The 17,450-nt window shown below is 29.3% G+C and overlaps 2 protein-coding genes across 2 annotated transcripts; both read right to left on the reverse strand.

Annotated features, from left to right (window-relative positions):
• Positions 1–81: 81 nt before the first annotated feature.
• On the reverse strand, positions 82–5,002 carry LOC126772334 (dnaJ homolog subfamily C member 21). Its single transcript, XM_050492662.1, has 7 exons — positions 4,552–5,002; positions 4,284–4,428; positions 4,025–4,172; positions 3,678–3,892; positions 3,248–3,472; positions 2,703–3,050; positions 82–762 (listed from the first exon to the last, which is right to left on the reverse strand). The coding sequence occupies exons 1-7, from the start codon at positions 4,740–4,742 to the stop codon at positions 226–228; spliced, it is 1,809 nt and encodes a 602-aa protein (XP_050348619.1). The 5' UTR covers positions 4,743–5,002; the 3' UTR covers positions 82–225.
• A 698-nt stretch (positions 5,003–5,700) lies between these two features.
• Positions 5,701–14,831, reverse strand: LOC126772557 (MORN repeat-containing protein 5-like). The gene is made up of 8 exons (XM_050492958.1): positions 14,798–14,831; positions 12,680–12,774; positions 11,814–11,888; positions 11,187–11,311; positions 9,677–9,863; positions 8,904–9,071; positions 6,584–6,779; positions 5,701–5,787 (listed from the first exon to the last, which is right to left on the reverse strand). Exons 2-8 carry the CDS (start codon positions 12,709–12,711, stop codon positions 5,701–5,703), a joined length of 870 nt encoding a protein of 289 aa, XP_050348915.1. The 5' UTR covers positions 12,712–12,774; positions 14,798–14,831.
• Between the last annotated feature and the right edge of the window lie 2,619 nt (positions 14,832–17,450).

Consider the following 17,450-nt stretch of genomic DNA (forward strand, 5'->3'; position numbering starts at 1 on the left):
TGACCAAATGAAAGGCAATTAATGTGATTAATAAAAAATGGAGTGTACAATATATTTATAAATAAATAAAAAACAGTAATTATTAGGCATACTTTATTGAGTGATCATAAATTTAATAAATAGATTGATAAAGTCATTTTACATTTTGTAAGGATTTTTAAAGAAAATCTTTTGATTCTCAGTGAATAATTAATACTTCTCTTCCTATCTAATTCATTGCACATTTTACCTATTACCCCTCTTACCCTTCTTTTGAGTGATGCTAGTGTGAGGAAGTGGTATAGAATGACCTGTCTTTTTTAAATGGTCAAACAATTTATTCTTTGACTGGAAATCTGCTTGGCAAACAACACATCTAAGATTCAGTGCACTACTGGAATCTTCAGTTTCACTAGCTTTTGTTCGGACTGGTTTCCTTTCAACTAATTTTTTAGGTTTTATATTTCTTTGAGTCTTTGGTAAAGAGGGTCTGTCCCGTGGCAACCCTACTTCACCTAAGGCATCATCCGTAGGTGTTGTGCTCGAAACTTCATATAAATTCTCTGTTGACGTTTGAGACTGTGAGCCTTTCTTGAGATTTGCTTCTTTCTTGGCCTGAATTTGACTCTTGAGCATATTAAACTTTTTAGCTTTCCTACTCCTTGATGGTCCTTCTATTTCATTAAAACTCATTTCGTCATGACTATCATTGCCTTCACTTTCAGGCATTGGTATGAAAGACTTCTTTTTGTTTTTCTTTTTTTTCTGACTTTTGGGTAAAGCCTGTAATTTTTAAAAATAGTATGTAAGAAAAGTATTAAGTTTATTTTGATTAAGCTTAATATGAAATGCTACAGATAATTAATACAGTCTAGTGAATTAACTTTACACAAGCCATTTAAGAAATGGGACAAATCCAGTCAACAATCTTACAGTTAAAATTGTTCAAAGCTGGAAGACAACAACTAAAAAATCAATGAACCTTTCTGTCTGAATGCAAAAGAATACAGGATAGTAGTTTTAAAAAGTTCTTTGTTTGATTATGTATTTATTATGGTTATTATTCAAATAGTTTGAGTAAAGATATTGGTAGCTATTAGAACCTGATAAGTTTCTACTATAACTTATAATACATTATGTTAAACGATAAGATTATAAATATAAACTAACAAAATACATTTATTTAATAAACTAATACAAATGTACAAATAAATTAGCTAGGATATATTTTTGCATTTGTAGTAAGTAGTACAATAATAATTGTCGCTTCTCAATATAAATTTGATAATGTTATGTATGTACGAAAAAACATAAAAGATTTTCCTAGAAATTGTGACATACATACTGTTAACACCAGGAACAAGTATAAACTTACAACCATTATTACCAAATTACACAGGGTTAGTAAGTCTTTTATGGGACAATGTATACGCTTTTACAACAGGATCTCAGAAAACATTCAAAAATATTCAATTGTGAAATTTAAAAGAATCGTTAAGGAACGCTTGTGTGCTAAAGGATATTACACATCCGATGACTTTTTAAATGATTGCACACCCTGGGAATGAAACGATCGCCTCCAGGTTATCTCAAATTAAAAAAAAAGGTATATATAATTTGGCTAGTATTGTATATGTATTGCACTTCTTATAAAGAAATGAAATAATAAAATATAAAAAAAAACCTGCCGAGTTTCTTTCGCCGGTTCTTCTCAGGTCTGAGGTGTTTATTTCCGAACCGGTGGTAGATTTATGTCAATCAATAAGAAAGTGTAACACTTCTATATTGAATAAAGATTTTTGACTTTGATTAATAGTAACCCAAAAAAATTAAGTCATATTCATTGATAGTTCAGGCTTGAGAGGTCAAATTTACCATCGATTGATTGTAAAAATACCAACTATATTAATTTAAGTATTCTTCAGAACCTATTTATTCTCTTCTGTACTGTGAGTTATATAGTTCAAAAGTGCCATCAAACTTGGAGGAAATGTTTGAGATCTTGGGATTGCATACTAAGAAATTATGATCATCAGAAAATCTAACAATTTATTACCTGTACAACAATCCATCGATGTACTTTATACTTGATTGGTCAGATAACTTTTTAGAATAAAATCTTTTATCTGAGATGACAAATTAAATACTATTTTATATTAGGTATTGATTATATTGTAGTATATATTTATTAGTATTTTATAACATATTTATTTTCTATATTATTATTATATTCACAATTAAATATATGGGGAACACAGTGGACAGTGGAAACTTATTTTTTTATAAAAATACAATAAATATGAATACTATATTGACATAAGCTGAAGAAAAATTTAGTGCTATAACTAGACAAAAGAAATAATTTTTGTCTACATAATATTGAAGAGCTAATAAAATCTAAGGGTTTCAATGATAATTCATTCAAAAAACAATATCAAAATAATTAAACATTAATAGAAATTATTTATTGGATGATGGTAGTTAATGAGGATGACAACGAAATGTCTGGAAAGAATTAATATTAAGCATTTACCTAATAAAATATAAAAAGTATTTGTTTATTTATATATGTGCTGATAGTGCACTACCACAAATGCAAAAACCTCTCCAAGCTTTTAAAATGTATTGCAAAAATTGATGTTAGTAATGTAAATTTATTTAGACTGTAATGAATAAGTAATAAATTCAATTAATGTACAAACAGCATAAACTGTTAATCATACCTGTATTTTGTCAGAATCATCGCTTAAAGTTTCTCTTATGTCATTATCTTCTATGTCAGATGTTGAATTTTCCATTTCATCACCTTCCTCCTCAGTCTGTCCGTTAATTTTCTGTTCTTTGTTTTTACATGGACTCTCCTGCCTTTCTTCATCTTCTTCAGCATCAGAGATATCAATGTCATTATCCAAAGCCATATTGGCAATATTCTCTTTATGTTTTTTACTGTTCTCATGATTTTCAAATGAATTTATATTTTTGAATAGCTTATTACAAGCTGTACAGTACAAATTCTTGATAGCTGATTTACTTTTAGCTGATGATTTTGTTGCCCTTGAAGTTTCACTCACCTGAAAATTATAATGTATTTCAAAATTTCATTTTAATTACATTTTATTTAATAAAATATAAAAATACAATTAGTATGTAATTGTAATTCCTTCTTTTTTATTATTTGTAATAAAATGTTAATTTAATAATATTAATATAAATCATTAATAAAATAATTTTGCTCTAGTCAAAAATAAATACAATGTTATTAAATTACTTCTTCAGTTTTTGAACTTTCTTCATTGCTGCTTTCCATTCCTCCCTCACTAATAGTGTCATCATCTGAGGATAATCCAAATTCTTCTGCCAACAATGACTCAATTTCACTAAGTTTCTTTTGGTAATCCTCATTTTGAAGAAATGAAGACTCTCCTTCTTTCTTTTTAGCTTCTTCTATTTCTTTCTGTCTTTGTATTATTCTTTCTTTTCTAACTTGCTCCGCCTGTAAGTAAATCACAATATATACCATAAAGAACAAGTAAGCAAATATAAAATTGCACTTGATTGTTTTGAGCAATGTGAGCAATGAAATTTAATTAATTAAGAATGTTAAAATGTATATTACTTTTATTCCAAAATGGAGAACTTTGTTATGTATAATATGATTAGGATATATTAAATACCATATTAAAAGCTTTCTATATTACCTTTTTTTTATTTTCTTCAGCCTTTTCTTGAAGCTGTCTGGTATGTTCAATAACACGCTTATCCTTTCTGCGAACAAAACTCACTAGCCTTCTGATCTCCTCATTTCTTTCCTTGCGAGCCTTCTGCCTTATTTTATTATTTTCCTTTTCCATCAACTTGATAACTCGACGGTTATCACCTTGAGATATTTCATATTGGTCTAACCAAACATAACCTGGATAAAGGATAAAGACAAGAGTGAAAAAAATGTCTACATCGTCTTGTTTTTGTCAAAGCTATTACATATTAACAAATATTTAAAGATGTGGAGTTTCTTTTAAATCTATATTTCAAAGATTATTCATACTTTTATTAGTGGAGAAAGCCATCCAATAAGCATAGAATTCATGCACATCTTCGTAAGGAGTTTCTGAGTTTCCAAATTTTGGAATTTTGTCAACATCTTCTGGATCATCCAGAAAATTTGCTTCCTCAGATACCAATTTGGAGAATACCTTTAACATAAATAATTATTTAATCATAAGACAAAAATATTTAAAATAAATTTAATAAAAAAAAGTATGTGTAATTATAATTTAAATAAATAATTAAAATGCCATACATACCTCAGAATAAATTCCATAGAAACCTTGGGGATCATCACCAAAGCCTTTATAACAGGACGGACTAAAGTAAGGGTAAACATCAAGACTATCATCATTATAGGAACTGCCTGCACCACGCAATAATTGCTCTCGGTGGTTGTCGTACCTGAAGATTCAATTTAATAAATTTACAATCTTTGGTATCCAAATCCACTATCCTAATATTCTACATAAACAAATAAGTTTACTGACAAAGAATTAAATATATAAATAATGATTTTAATAATACCATGCTCTTTCTTGAGGGTCGGAGAGTACTTCATAGGCATTTTGTACTATTTGAAATTGCTCTTTTGCCTCTTGCAAATTGTCTAAATTTTTATCGGGGTGCCACTGCAGTGCAAGACGTCGATAAGCTTTTTTTATTTCTGATGCGCTTGCCTCCCGCGTAACGCACAAAACTTCGTAGTGGCACTTCATTCTTCAAACATTATAAGCTTTCTTCCAAAATATTATACAAGTGTATCGCAGATACAATTTTCGTAAAAAAATAAAATAACCTGACGAGCGGCTTTTCACTTATCATAAGAAAATCGATTTAATATAACTTTATTATGTAACTAAATAATAGGAACTTAATGGTTTACAATGAAAAAACAGTTGATTAATTTATATTATACAAATATTATTGTGAAATAATAATGATCGATGTCCATTAACATGACTCCATGCTCCTTTTTTTTCGCTCATAACATATGTGTTGGTATATGTTAGAAGGAAAATTACCACTGATTGAAATTGTCAAATATACATTTGTCAATTATTTAAGAACAATAATATATTATATTTATACAAGTTTCTATAAAAATATAAAATAAATAAATGAGAGTTGTTGTAATATGTATTAAAATTTCATGAAAAAATCGCATATTAAATTTCTTAATCTATGTTTTATTTTTAGTAAATTTGTTCAAGCTTTTGCATTTTGGGGAAAAGCAAGGTTATGGTAACATCGTAACGTCAAACAACTGTTTCCGGTTACGTTTGGTTAATGCTAGTATGAATAAATTTGTCAATTAAAATGAATACTTTTATTTGTAATAATTTCAATTTATTTAGATCTTTTTGGAATCGATTCTTACTCGAAATTTTAGATCATGTTATTACTTGGGTTATTGTTAATTTTAACTTAAATAATGCCATTCATTATATAATATTTTATATACTATTGCATGCTTAAGTATCCCATCCCATCATATCGACATAAACGGTGAAGGATGATCGATAAAATAGGTACTATGTTTATTTTTAAATGAATACGAGGTCTCACTTAAAAAGCGTACAGAAAGAGCTTTATGACTACTCATTGAATAAAAATAAATAAAAATAAAGCAGTATTTTTTTTAAATTAATGTATATATTACAAAAAAAATATTTGTTATATCAGAGTATCAAATTTGATAAGTGGCCGTTGGTTCCATCGCGATGATGATTTTCTCCAAAAGATACTTTCCCTTCCGTCTCCCTGTGGAATGTAAGTGTAGAAAATTTATTTAAAAAATTGTTTTAATTTTATTTATTAGTGTTCATATAATAAAGTAAAAGCTAGTGATGAGCTTTAATAAATATAATATGCTAAGTATTATTAATAAAATTTAACGTAAAACTTTGTATTCACCTGAAAAAAAATGAACATGTAATTGTTTTTTTTTTCACTAGAAACGCATCTTAACATTATAACATAATTATACGTCAATTTCTTAATCTAATAATGATAACAATTAGGAAATTATTATGTTAACAATGTTGATCCAATTTAAAGCATAATTTAATCGGAGCTGCTTGATGATTCAGATTCATCTTTTTCTAAGTTTTTAAATGTCACCTCCTGCAGAAATAAATGTGTATAAAATTACATTTATATTTATTAAACTTGTAATTTATTGTACCAATGCAGATTTTCATGCGACACATGCAGGTGTTCTAACGATATTTTTCTTCATCACTGAACTCAATGTCAAACAAAAAACCGATTCATTAATATAAATGAGATACTTCTTCTAATTTGCACATGGTTTTGTATTATATAAAATATAATACAATATGTATATTATGTAAATATGTTAACTGGTTAGTTAGTACGGTTCTAAAGATATAAAGACATGGCGTAGTAATATGGCTTACCCTTTGTGTAAGAACCCCTAAAATAATAAATGAGTGGCTCAATGACGTCATCGTCATTTCGTCAACTTTTTTGCCGATTTTGTACTTATATCGTAAAGTACTCTGTAGTATTTCAGTTTACTAAAATATTATCTTACAATTTCTGGCTCCAGATCACGTAATGGCTGCGCTGATTCTGTAGCACGAGATGTAGACGCTGGTGGTGGAGGCTTAATGAGCTTTACTTGAGGTTCAAGCCACTCTTCGTAAAGATCTTTACGAGGTCCAAGCGGAAGGTCTGGTGACGTACGGCAGTTATCTATTATCCATTTTTGTTCGCGAACTGATGGTGATCTGTTTTTAAAGTTGTAACGTAAATTACTTGAATTATGTATTCGTTATTTGTACAATATTGTGTTTCAGTAATGGTTTTTTTATTTTTTTATTACCACGTGTTAAACGCAAAAATATACTTTTTATAAATGAATGAAAACTTTTTGGATTATTTGAAATTCCATATTCAAATTTACCACTATACTACAGCTACAATCCTTCATTCAATAATATTATTTATAATTAAAATTTTAAATCAGATTTAGAATTTTTAATATCCTTTTGTTGTAATAACTAAGTATCGTAAGAGTACATAAATATGTATATGAAATCGATATAACTGTGACATTATCATTTGTTGCTTGAAAGTTGTTAAATCGTATTCCGATATAAGATTAAAATTTAGAATGAAATATCAGGCGAAACGTTTTGGATTATTTTAACAGGAAATAGATTTACCTGTAGCTTTGTCTATATTCGATTTGTTTTAAGGTGTTTATGGTAACTTTTACCGCAATTGCGTTACCTTTACTGTATATTTTTGTGAATATTACAATATTATTTATACTTTTCCTATCTTATCTTTGACTATGATTTGAACAAAATATAGTAGCGGTTAACAGCCGCTAACAGCCGTAAAATTACGTCGTCAAGTATTGAATCTCCTACGTTACACTGACGTTATTAAAAATTAATTAGTCTACATTAAAGTTCGCTTTGTACTTTTATCTATCGTAGATTGACTATGGGGAAGGGGGAGTTAAAGAGGGTGGGTATTTGTAAAGTGCTTTGTAATAAAGCACTTTATACTCTTTTGACTTATCTGTATATTTTGTACGTAATATATTAGGTTATAATATAAATTAACTCTTTTATAAACAAATGTAAAATTATTATCGATTTCTACTTTTTTATCAACTGATTTTCTTATTTTATTGTTTGATAGCTATTGAGAACCTATAGTATAATCAATACAAAACAATGAATAAGAGTATCAAAATGCTCGAAACGTGTACTATGGTCAATTTTGGACAACACTAGTCTTAGTAAATCGTCTCTATGTTCCATAACGAGATATGATTTTTTTTTAACGGAATAATTTAAAGTGTACCCAACACTAACGTAAAATAACTTACATATTTTATTCCTAACGTGCCTAACGTTAGGAACAAAATATGTAAGTTATTTTTGTTTCCTTCTGTAGTACCGGGCCTTAACTGCGTGCATTGTCTAATTATCTTGTAAGTACGTAGATTAGTAGATTTTCTTTAACAATAAGTACGATAAGTATTATAAGCATGAACTTAATTTGACATCAAATTGGTTAAAGAGGTAGTGCTTGCCCGAATATTAACCCACAATATTTGTTTAATATGCAGTTGCTTAATATAAACATATAATAAGTGTTGCAAAATAAATTCGAAGTAGATGAGATGAAATGAGTAAAATTTTTATACATTTTTTATAAAACATTTATACAAGCTCATCCCCGGATTCATGAAAATGAAGTGAATTAATCAGCTAGTCAATTATCAGTGATCACGATACGATCGACTGATTTATAATTAAGCACGCTCCGTGTGATTCGGTGTGATGTTTCAGATATTCGCAGCGAACATTTAATTTACTTGCACGTTTTTACTATACTGAAAATTTTCGTCAAAAACTTGTTATAGCGTGCAATGAAATATTTTTATAACGACATACGTTGAATTCAAATAGACGTTTATATAAATTTATTATCGTTTAATTCTTCCGTATTGTTGTTATGATGACAATAAACAATTGCGTAGAGTAATAATTCATAACTCAGTTGAACCTCTGGGCATCAAAACTACTAATTGAGAACTCTCACGATACGTCTCCGGTTCTATTCCGTTTCAACTTCGACCGAAACGCAACTGGATCGTTATGTTAGTAGAATAGGAAAATACCTTAACGGCAATGATTACGTTTCGAATCGATTGGGATAAAGTGACAATTTGTTACTAAAAAGCCACAGGTTGTTCTATTAACACTTATATTATTTCGATAGTAAAGGTATTTTTTAAATATTTTCACTGGCATTTACCATTGAGAGATTATAGAAAATTTCAAGAAAAAATAAATTCAGATTAAAAGTTCATAGCTAAAACCTTCGTTTACCTTATTATAGTGTTTAGGTCTTCAGCTTTGTATACAACCTTGGTCTTAGGGTCGTAAAAACCGTCTCCCGTATCATAATAACCAGGTGGTACTGGTCGCGTGGGTTGGTCTGCTGTGAGATACGATTGACCAGCTGGTTTAAAGCCATTATCATACTCTATCGTGTACCTAGAACAAGATGCCGTTTATATACAATTTTTTTAAAGAGCGAATTAGGTTATTTATAAATTTATCGTTTTATTTTTAATAAACAATATAACAACTATAATAATAAATGATAAAATATTGTTTGTCAAAATATATTTTTAGTTAAAAAATTGATAAATTGCAATCATAAAAAATATACTTAGCATACTAAGTCCCATCGAAATAAAATAACTTGCTCTGCACGTAGATCAAATAATGTTATAAATTATATCAAAATGTGTGCCAAATACAGTTTTTATAAAAGAAGCGCTTTATTCTTCACCGATTGGCAAAGCACAAATTACTTACATAATAGCCGCCACGAGAGCGATAGACTGTGCCAAGTTTTTAGCATTTACCGAAAAATATGATAGAAAAATGTTTGCTTTGTTTGTACCTAAGTTATTTGATTTTAAAATTTATTTTAATCCATTAAGATAAATCGGATTAGTGGAATGTGCTTTATTTTATATTTTAGAATTAGTAATGTGGTCAACACAAATATACACACATACATTTACACATATTTGGATATTATATGTTGCGCTCAAAATGCATTATTAAATAAATCAAAACCTGTGGCTAACCTTCTATCAGGCATCCTACAATATTTCCAATCTATTTCGCTGTACTCCAAGCCATCAGCAAATATGAGTCTCCGTTCAGTTAACTGACCCTTGTTCCATGTGCCATGAAGGACAGTACCATTAGGATATATTAATTGGCCGTCACCATGGAACATCCCGTCATCGAATTCACCTTCGTACACTACACCTGGTGTCAAAATTCCTATTATGATTTACTTACATTTACTGAAATTACATAGATATTATTTTTAGTTATTGATTATATTATTGCCCAGTAGTAAGTAAATGACAGGCAATTAACTTACCTTGCATAATTATTATAGCCAATAACAAAGCTTGGTCTTGTAATATAAAAAATAATTATAAATAAAGTATTTGTAAAATATTGATGTTATAGGATATCTATTAAAGATGCGAGGGCGAAGTAATCGGTACAGAATATACTGCCTTTTTTCATGCTGATAGACTATGTTTCTCTATTTTATTTTTCTCTCTCTTGTTGTAATCATTACACTGACTCACTTACCCTTCAAATTGAAACGCAAAATCTATTTATTATATATTACAAAAGTACAATAATTTACTCAAAATGATATATTCCTGTAAACGAGGTAAATGTATTAAGTTACTCTAAACACAACACTTTGAACACAATATTCTACACTACAGTAATTTAGGTATGCAACGTAATGTTAATATCGTATATCTCCACTTAAGCACCGTTGGGCTAACAAGTACGGTCAAATTTCCTAAGCTTAACAAGCTACTCCTTAGGAAATGATCCTTGTAGTGAGGTTTACCTCAAACTTACAGCTAGGCTAACCTTATTATACTAACTAGTAATATATGACGTAAGGGATGTGAAGCTAAATTTGCTTGGAATAAAGTAGTGTCTTATATTAACTCTTTTCACACTATTTAGAATAACAAACCAGCTAGTCCTTACATTTGTAGAACACACAACTCATTCTATTATATAAAAAAAGTCGTTACAATAAATAAAAATTGCGTATTAAGTAAATGTGTATTTGGTAAATCGCTCTTATACACGCATTCTCAAGAGACACACACATGTATATATATTTGTATGTGTGTGTGTACATATATATTATATATATATATTATATATATATATATATATATAATATATATTATATATATTATATATATTATATACCATGTCAGTACGTTGTGAATAGCAAATTTATTGTCTTTTGTTAGATCTGTGTCTTGTATATAACTCAAACAAAATCGTGTAGTCCCTTATTTGAGCTTATTGTAAAAAATATTAGAAATTTAATATAGCAATATTGAAACACGGATGAATAAGTAAATATTACAAGTCATTGTTTATTAAAAGACTTTACAAAATGAGTATGGCTCTTATACCAAGTTTTACTTTTATTCCTTAAAATCTTTCTGGGTATAATTATAAAGTGAACAGTTAAGCTTTTTTGGTTTTTTACACAGTAATTAACCGAATGTGTTTGTTAAATCCGACTATACTAACCATTTAGAAACTTGTAAACACCATAGCCACTCATTCCCAGCATGTCCCAAGTGCCTTCGTACTGGGAGCCCGTGGGAAACTTCTTCATTGATCGTAGGACCCGGGGTATGTCCAAGGATATGGTCCTATAGGTTTGATAGTCTCAAAAGAAATCAATAAATCATTTAACCAAGTCTGATACTTTAATAGATTTAATTTTTTATATGAACCTTTGTTTTTGTCATTTTTTATTTATAACACGATCGTTAGGCAAATGAGAAAGAAATTCAGAATCAAAGTCAATACTTTGTATTATACAAGTCAGACAATATTATGTTTGGCTGGTAAAATAACTGGGTGGCATCGCGTTTGTATGTGGAGCTTACATTAAAATTTTGCTACATTATAACAAACTTTGTAACTGGTGTATTTTTGTGTTCCAGCTAGTTTAGATGAACTCTGAATACATTTTAGTTATAATAAAAGTACGAAAGGATTTGGAGTTAACAATATGCTTATGTAAATTGAGATATTGTATAAAAAAACAAAAAAAATTTTTCGAGAGGGTTCAGGCGGAGGATGAACAACTTTACGTATTGTACGGGGAATGAAGTTATTTTAAATGGATATTTGAAAAAAAAAACATACTTGCATTCTTCGTTGTGAGCTTCTGAGAACTTTCTCATCAAATTTTCCCATTGAGACACGCGCTTTGTACTAGCTCTGTAAATAAGTAAAAAAATAATTATATCTACATTAATATTCAGCACTTTTAACTGAATACCACTGCTTTTAAACTCAACTAAATGTTTTAATTGAATTAAATAAATGCGAAAGTGAGTTTGTTTGCTTATTCCGCTTTCACGTCTTAATAATTTAAAAAATCATCATGTAATTTTGAATAAATCGTATATCAGGGGTACAGAAAAGGACATAAGTACCTTATAGTGCCCCCCCTCCACAGATGTGTGAAGTCACGGGTGGAAATTAGTATAATAAGTTTAGAATTATTTATCTTTAATCATTCTTTTTTCGCTTGCCCATCTCTTTTATTGTACTGGACTGGGACTGGCGTAGTGTATTTTATAGCACTGCAAAATAGCATTTGGCAGACTTTTATAGCTGGCCGGTAGCCTGTCACAAACTCTGCTTGAAATGCTTTTTGTTAGTTTCCAGACACTATACGAGATATTGAGACGCTAAGTGCTACGTAAGTCGTAGTATTATTGACAAGTGCATTAAACATCCAATATAATCCTTTAGTCGGCTCTTAAGACCCTTATGGTAGAGATAGAACGACATTATTCCGAATTTCGAAAGCCAAATAATCGATTTCATAATTTGTATTATTTAATTATTATTTTTTTATATTAATTTTGACAACTAAACTTACAATTTATTTTATTAAATTCTCAAAATCAAAAATATTACTTAAACTTAAGAAGCTTCAATAGGCTTCTTATTTTTGTAATTTTAGATATACTTAATAATAAACGTATTAATAGGTAACTTACTCGGTACTTTCCCTCCATTTATTGATCGACATAATTTATTCAAGTTGAGATAAATGGAGAACAACGAAATAAAATCGTCCTCAGAAAAAAATCTTCTGTGGAATAAGGGCATTTTTAAATAATATTTAAACTTAACTTACTTAAGAAGATAATACGGAGGATTTAACATAACAAGGTAATTGTATAATTTAGTTATAGTGTTCAGATTGCAACTTTGTAGTACAGAAGCAATGCAATTATTAACAATTGACGATACGGTTTTAAACTATATACAACAACTATATTACTACTATATACGATTGAATGGTAATACTGGTGGTAGGGCTTTGTGCAAGCTCGTCTGGGTAGGTACCACCCACTCATCAGATATTCTACCGCAAAACAGCAATACTTGATATTGTTGTGTTCCGGTTTGAAGGGTGAGTGAGCCAGTGTAATTACAGGCACAAGGGACATAAAATCTTAGTTCCCAAGGTTGGTGGCGCATTGGATATGTAAGCGATGGTTGACATTTCTTACAATGCTAATGTCTAAGAGCGTTGGTGACCACTTACCATCAGGTGGCCCATATGCTCGTCCGCCTTCCTATTCTATAAAAAAAAAAAAAAAAGAATATTTTTTTTAATTAGCACTGTAATTTTATTTTAAGCCGAAATTATTGTAACCGTTGTTTTTATAAAAAAAAATGGGTACTAGATTAAATATAATATAATATGTATATAAAATATTTGTATTTATAAAATATTTAATTAATTGGTAGGTTAAATATTGTGGTTGCAGCAAAATTTTGAATAGGACTTGAATGGTTTTCTGGTTAAAATAATTCGCAACATGATAAATAATGATAATGATACATAATAATAATTATACATATAGGAGAGTTTTAACTCAACTTCATAACTGTGAAGGACAGAAAGAAAAGAATATGAAAGGGGTGATAGTCAATAAATTATATAACAATATCGATACAAGTAAATTTGTAATATTAATAATGATAGTTTTCAATTACTACATCAATTTGTATATACAAATATAATATTTTAATATTGCCATAATATTACTTATTTTTTTTAAACAAGAAAAATAATTCTATGGAAAAAAATAATCGTTTAGAAACGCTTTATTTTGTCAATTAGAAACTAAACTATACTACAAGTATATGTATAAATACTGAATATTTCATTCATTTTCGTACTTTCATATTTATTTTGATTTTCATACACATATGATATATAATATACATATACTTAATTTATAGCTACCAATTAAATTAACAAAAGTATCTATGGAGCGTGTCTCTCCATATTAAACGCCTGAAGCCTCACGGGAAATTTAACGTATAGGAGAAATGCATGTTATTGTTCGTCGTATTAGTATTCATGGCATTTATTCTTCGGTCATGGTCAAACACTGCATGCATTATTTATATAGAAAGAGTGAAATTTCGCTTATGAATACGTCGTTTAACTTTTATTTATGACTGCATCGTCTACAATCCGCTTTAAGACTGTGAGAATGAATAGTTGAGAATCAATTGTCTAGTGTAGGATCCGGTATTATGTATAAGCTAAGTTTATGGTAGACGATATTTATATGAAGTGCAGTATGCAAATAATGTACCATTTAAAAAAAATAATTACAAACCTTTTTTGTATGTATAAGGTATTAAAATAATGATAAATACAACGTACAATTATGGATATAATAATATAACACTTATTCTCATTTATTTTAGTTACAAAATTAGGTATATTTTTGTTTACGATTTTTAACCACAATGTGCTACGAGTATGTAGGGACCAATAAATTAAGGCTCATTGTTTATTCCCAACATCTTATGACCGACATGCGGCGTTCTCCGGTCGGTTTCGATTTTAATCCGGCGACAAAATATTCGCGCTGGGTTAAAATGTTTAACTTTGAACGAAACCGTGACCGTTGCGAGTGTAGAGATATTTTTCACGGAGACCTAGCGCGAATCGCGTCTAAAGTTCGCGGCCGTGATTCATGGGCAAGTGCAGACCTTACGGCTTTAATTCACCCCTTTTACATCTTACTTTTATTGGATTCTACAGTCAAAGCCTTATATTATAATACAGAATTTTATGAAATACTTACATTTTACTATTCAAATATTAAATAATTAACAAAAATATCATATGTTTTAGAATATCATAAAAAATATTTGACGTATAATGTCATTTGAACTTATACTTGTATTTAAAAAAGGAAAACAATAACTGGCTATTTTTTTTTGGCATAAAGCTTAAATTCTGCAAAAAAATCCGTGATATAATCACTAATATGCACTGTGGTCACGAATGAAGATATCATACCTATAAAGCTATTAAAGTAGAAAAGTAACAACAAACTCGAAATATACCGCAGAATACGATCGTAGTTATAAAGTGACTATAGCAATTATTTATACTAATATTATAAATGCGAAAGTAACTCTGTTTGTCTGTCTGTACTATCGAGCCTTTGATTGGTTCGTGACTACATAAATCAAATTTTGAGGCAATGGAGTTATATTATTTTCTCTTGGATAGTATCTATGTATTCGAACGGTCGAAAGGTTGTCGAAATTTTCCTAACAATACAAAAATTAATAATGCTATTCATAATTTACTGCAGATAAATTATTGTATTGTATATGTATAATAAAAATATTGAAACATTATAAGTACCATCAGCTACGATCATCGCATCCATATTTTTTTATCGCAACCATTGATTTTCTTCTTGAACTTCGATTATTACTACTTTAAAAGATTATTCGAACCAATTATATAACATATACAGGATAATTGGTCAAATCGGATAATTGCGAAAATCCTAGAACGATTGCAAAGGCCCGGATAAAATTGGAATCTAAGAAAGGTTGGGTTGGGCAATCGTGAAAATCTATGACAAATAATAATGATATGATTATTGTTTTATTTAGCAGAACTGGACATAAATATTTAGTATTTAAAAAATTTAGTCATAACTAATTTGTATACAACATATAGACTGAGATAGCGTAAATGTTTCTACATGACAATGAAACAGGAGACAACAGTTGTCTGTTGTGAAATGAGTTGTCCACACAACGTATTTATAATAATTAGTTACGTTAATTGTGACCGATTCGTCCCAGAGAAAGTCCCTTTGACGTACAGGTCGACAAACTTACATTAGCGTTCATTCACGATCGAACATTTAAATTCCGTCATTACGGTAACTCGCTTAATGCAAATTTACGGCACTGAATGTTCTGGGCTAGTGCAAAGTTACGTTTGTCAGGGCATATAAAATTACCTTATATACACGTATATTTGGTGCCAATAAGGTAAATTCATTTTTACTAAAACACGTTAAGAACTATATTCCTGTGTAAAGGGTCTCTGGACACACATCGTAGTCTTTCTTTTGTTACTCGTCTCTCGTCTCTAGATAAAATGAATTTAGCGGGACAACACTAACGTTTTGTTTCAACGCAGACCACGGAGTATTAGAGTAGTATATAATACCATACTACACGGAATATTGTCACTTTGACAAACTATAATGGAACGTATACAAAGCAACAAAATTATTATTAATTCGAATTGCTTTGTTGTAAAGCTCTGCTGTTAAAACTTTTTGTAATATCTTGTATCTTGCTTCTTTGCCAGTTATTTTTCAAAGTAATAATAAAATTATATAACAAATAAAAATATTATACTTCTTTGTTAGATTTATAATGTAGAGAATGATAAAGATCATCTCATTCGTCATTCTAGTTAATAAAATAATAATATTATCGTTGAACTTTGTTATAAATTTATAACCTACCGTAAACAGCATTTGATAGTTAATGTATATAATATAGTAATTTAATTAATATTTATGCCAGTGCTATTTAGGTTGAAGATAATGAGAATAGTATTCTTCCCAAATGTAGAACATTTATCTTAAAACAAAATAACGTACTTACATACTTTTGTAGTTGCTCATGCTACTAATGTCCTCCAGACCGATTTCGACCACAGCGGCCAATCTCAAGAGAGATTAGCCAACTGCGCAGGCTCCGGGATGCTACTGAGAATTTTCTGACTGAAAAACCCAATAACTTTTTATTGGCCCGACATGGGTATTGAACCCAGGACCTCCGGGTTTGCGGCCTTATATCAAGCCTACTACTACTACTAGACCAACGAGGCAGTTGCTCATAATAATATAATGTTGATTTACGGATCATATTAGAAATATTTTTACGAAATCTAAAGCGAAATCATTCAGTACGTTCCAGTTATCATATATTAAGCTCTGAAATCCAATATTTAGGTTATAAAATATACAAAGAGGTTTGTCGCTTATTCAACCTCTAAAGTAAGTTCTCTTCGAGAAAATTCATCAGCGTATAATATGTCATACTCTAGCCGTTCAAGTCGTGTTATTTCCTCATTCTCCATGAAGTTAAAAGGAAGTTTCAAGCGGTATTCTCGGTGGCACGTCATTATCGAAGACAAAAAAATAAGGATAGTACAGTTTTTATAATGATTATCATAGTGCTTTGAAAAAAAAAACGTGTCGTAACCTAAAATAGAGTTATGTAATGTTTGTTGTAAATAAAATGAATCATCTTAACCAATAAGGTAACCGTTTTCACACATTTATATACAAAAAGACTTGCTTTTTTTCATTGGCTTCATTTCATTTTTTCTTGTTTTATGATCAATGAATTAAGTGTTTTAACGATAATTATTTGTTCAAGGAGGTTTGATAAATGTTCCAAATCTATATA

This window comes from Nymphalis io, chromosome 12 (genome assembly GCF_905147045.1).
Source record: "Nymphalis io chromosome 12, ilAglIoxx1.1, whole genome shotgun sequence".
In the NCBI taxonomy this organism is placed as follows: Eukaryota; Metazoa; Arthropoda; class Insecta; order Lepidoptera; family Nymphalidae; genus Nymphalis; species Nymphalis io.

Coding starts and splice junctions, on each gene's coding strand:
- LOC126772334 (XM_050492662.1), bottom strand. CDS start 4,742: ATGAAGTGCCACTACGAAGTTTTGTGCGTTACGCGGGAGGCAAGCGCA. Junction 3,473..3,677: donor CTGAAGAAAATAAAAAAAAG/GTAATATAGAAA, acceptor ATTTACTTACAG/GCGGAGCAAGTTAGAAAAGA. Junction 3,051..3,247: donor AAAGTTCAAAAACTGAAGAA/GTAATTTAATAA, acceptor TATAATTTTCAG/GTGAGTGAAACTTCAAGGGC.
- LOC126772557 (XM_050492958.1), bottom strand. CDS start 12,711: ATGTCGATCAATAAATGGAGGGAAAGTACCGA. Junction 9,072..9,676: donor TGTAGGATGCCTGATAGAAG/GTTAGCCACAGG, acceptor ATCTTGTTCTAG/GTACACGATAGAGTATGATA. Junction 6,780..8,903: donor GACCTAAACACTATAATAAG/GTAAACGAAGGT, acceptor CTTTAAAAACAG/ATCACCATCAGTTCGCGAAC.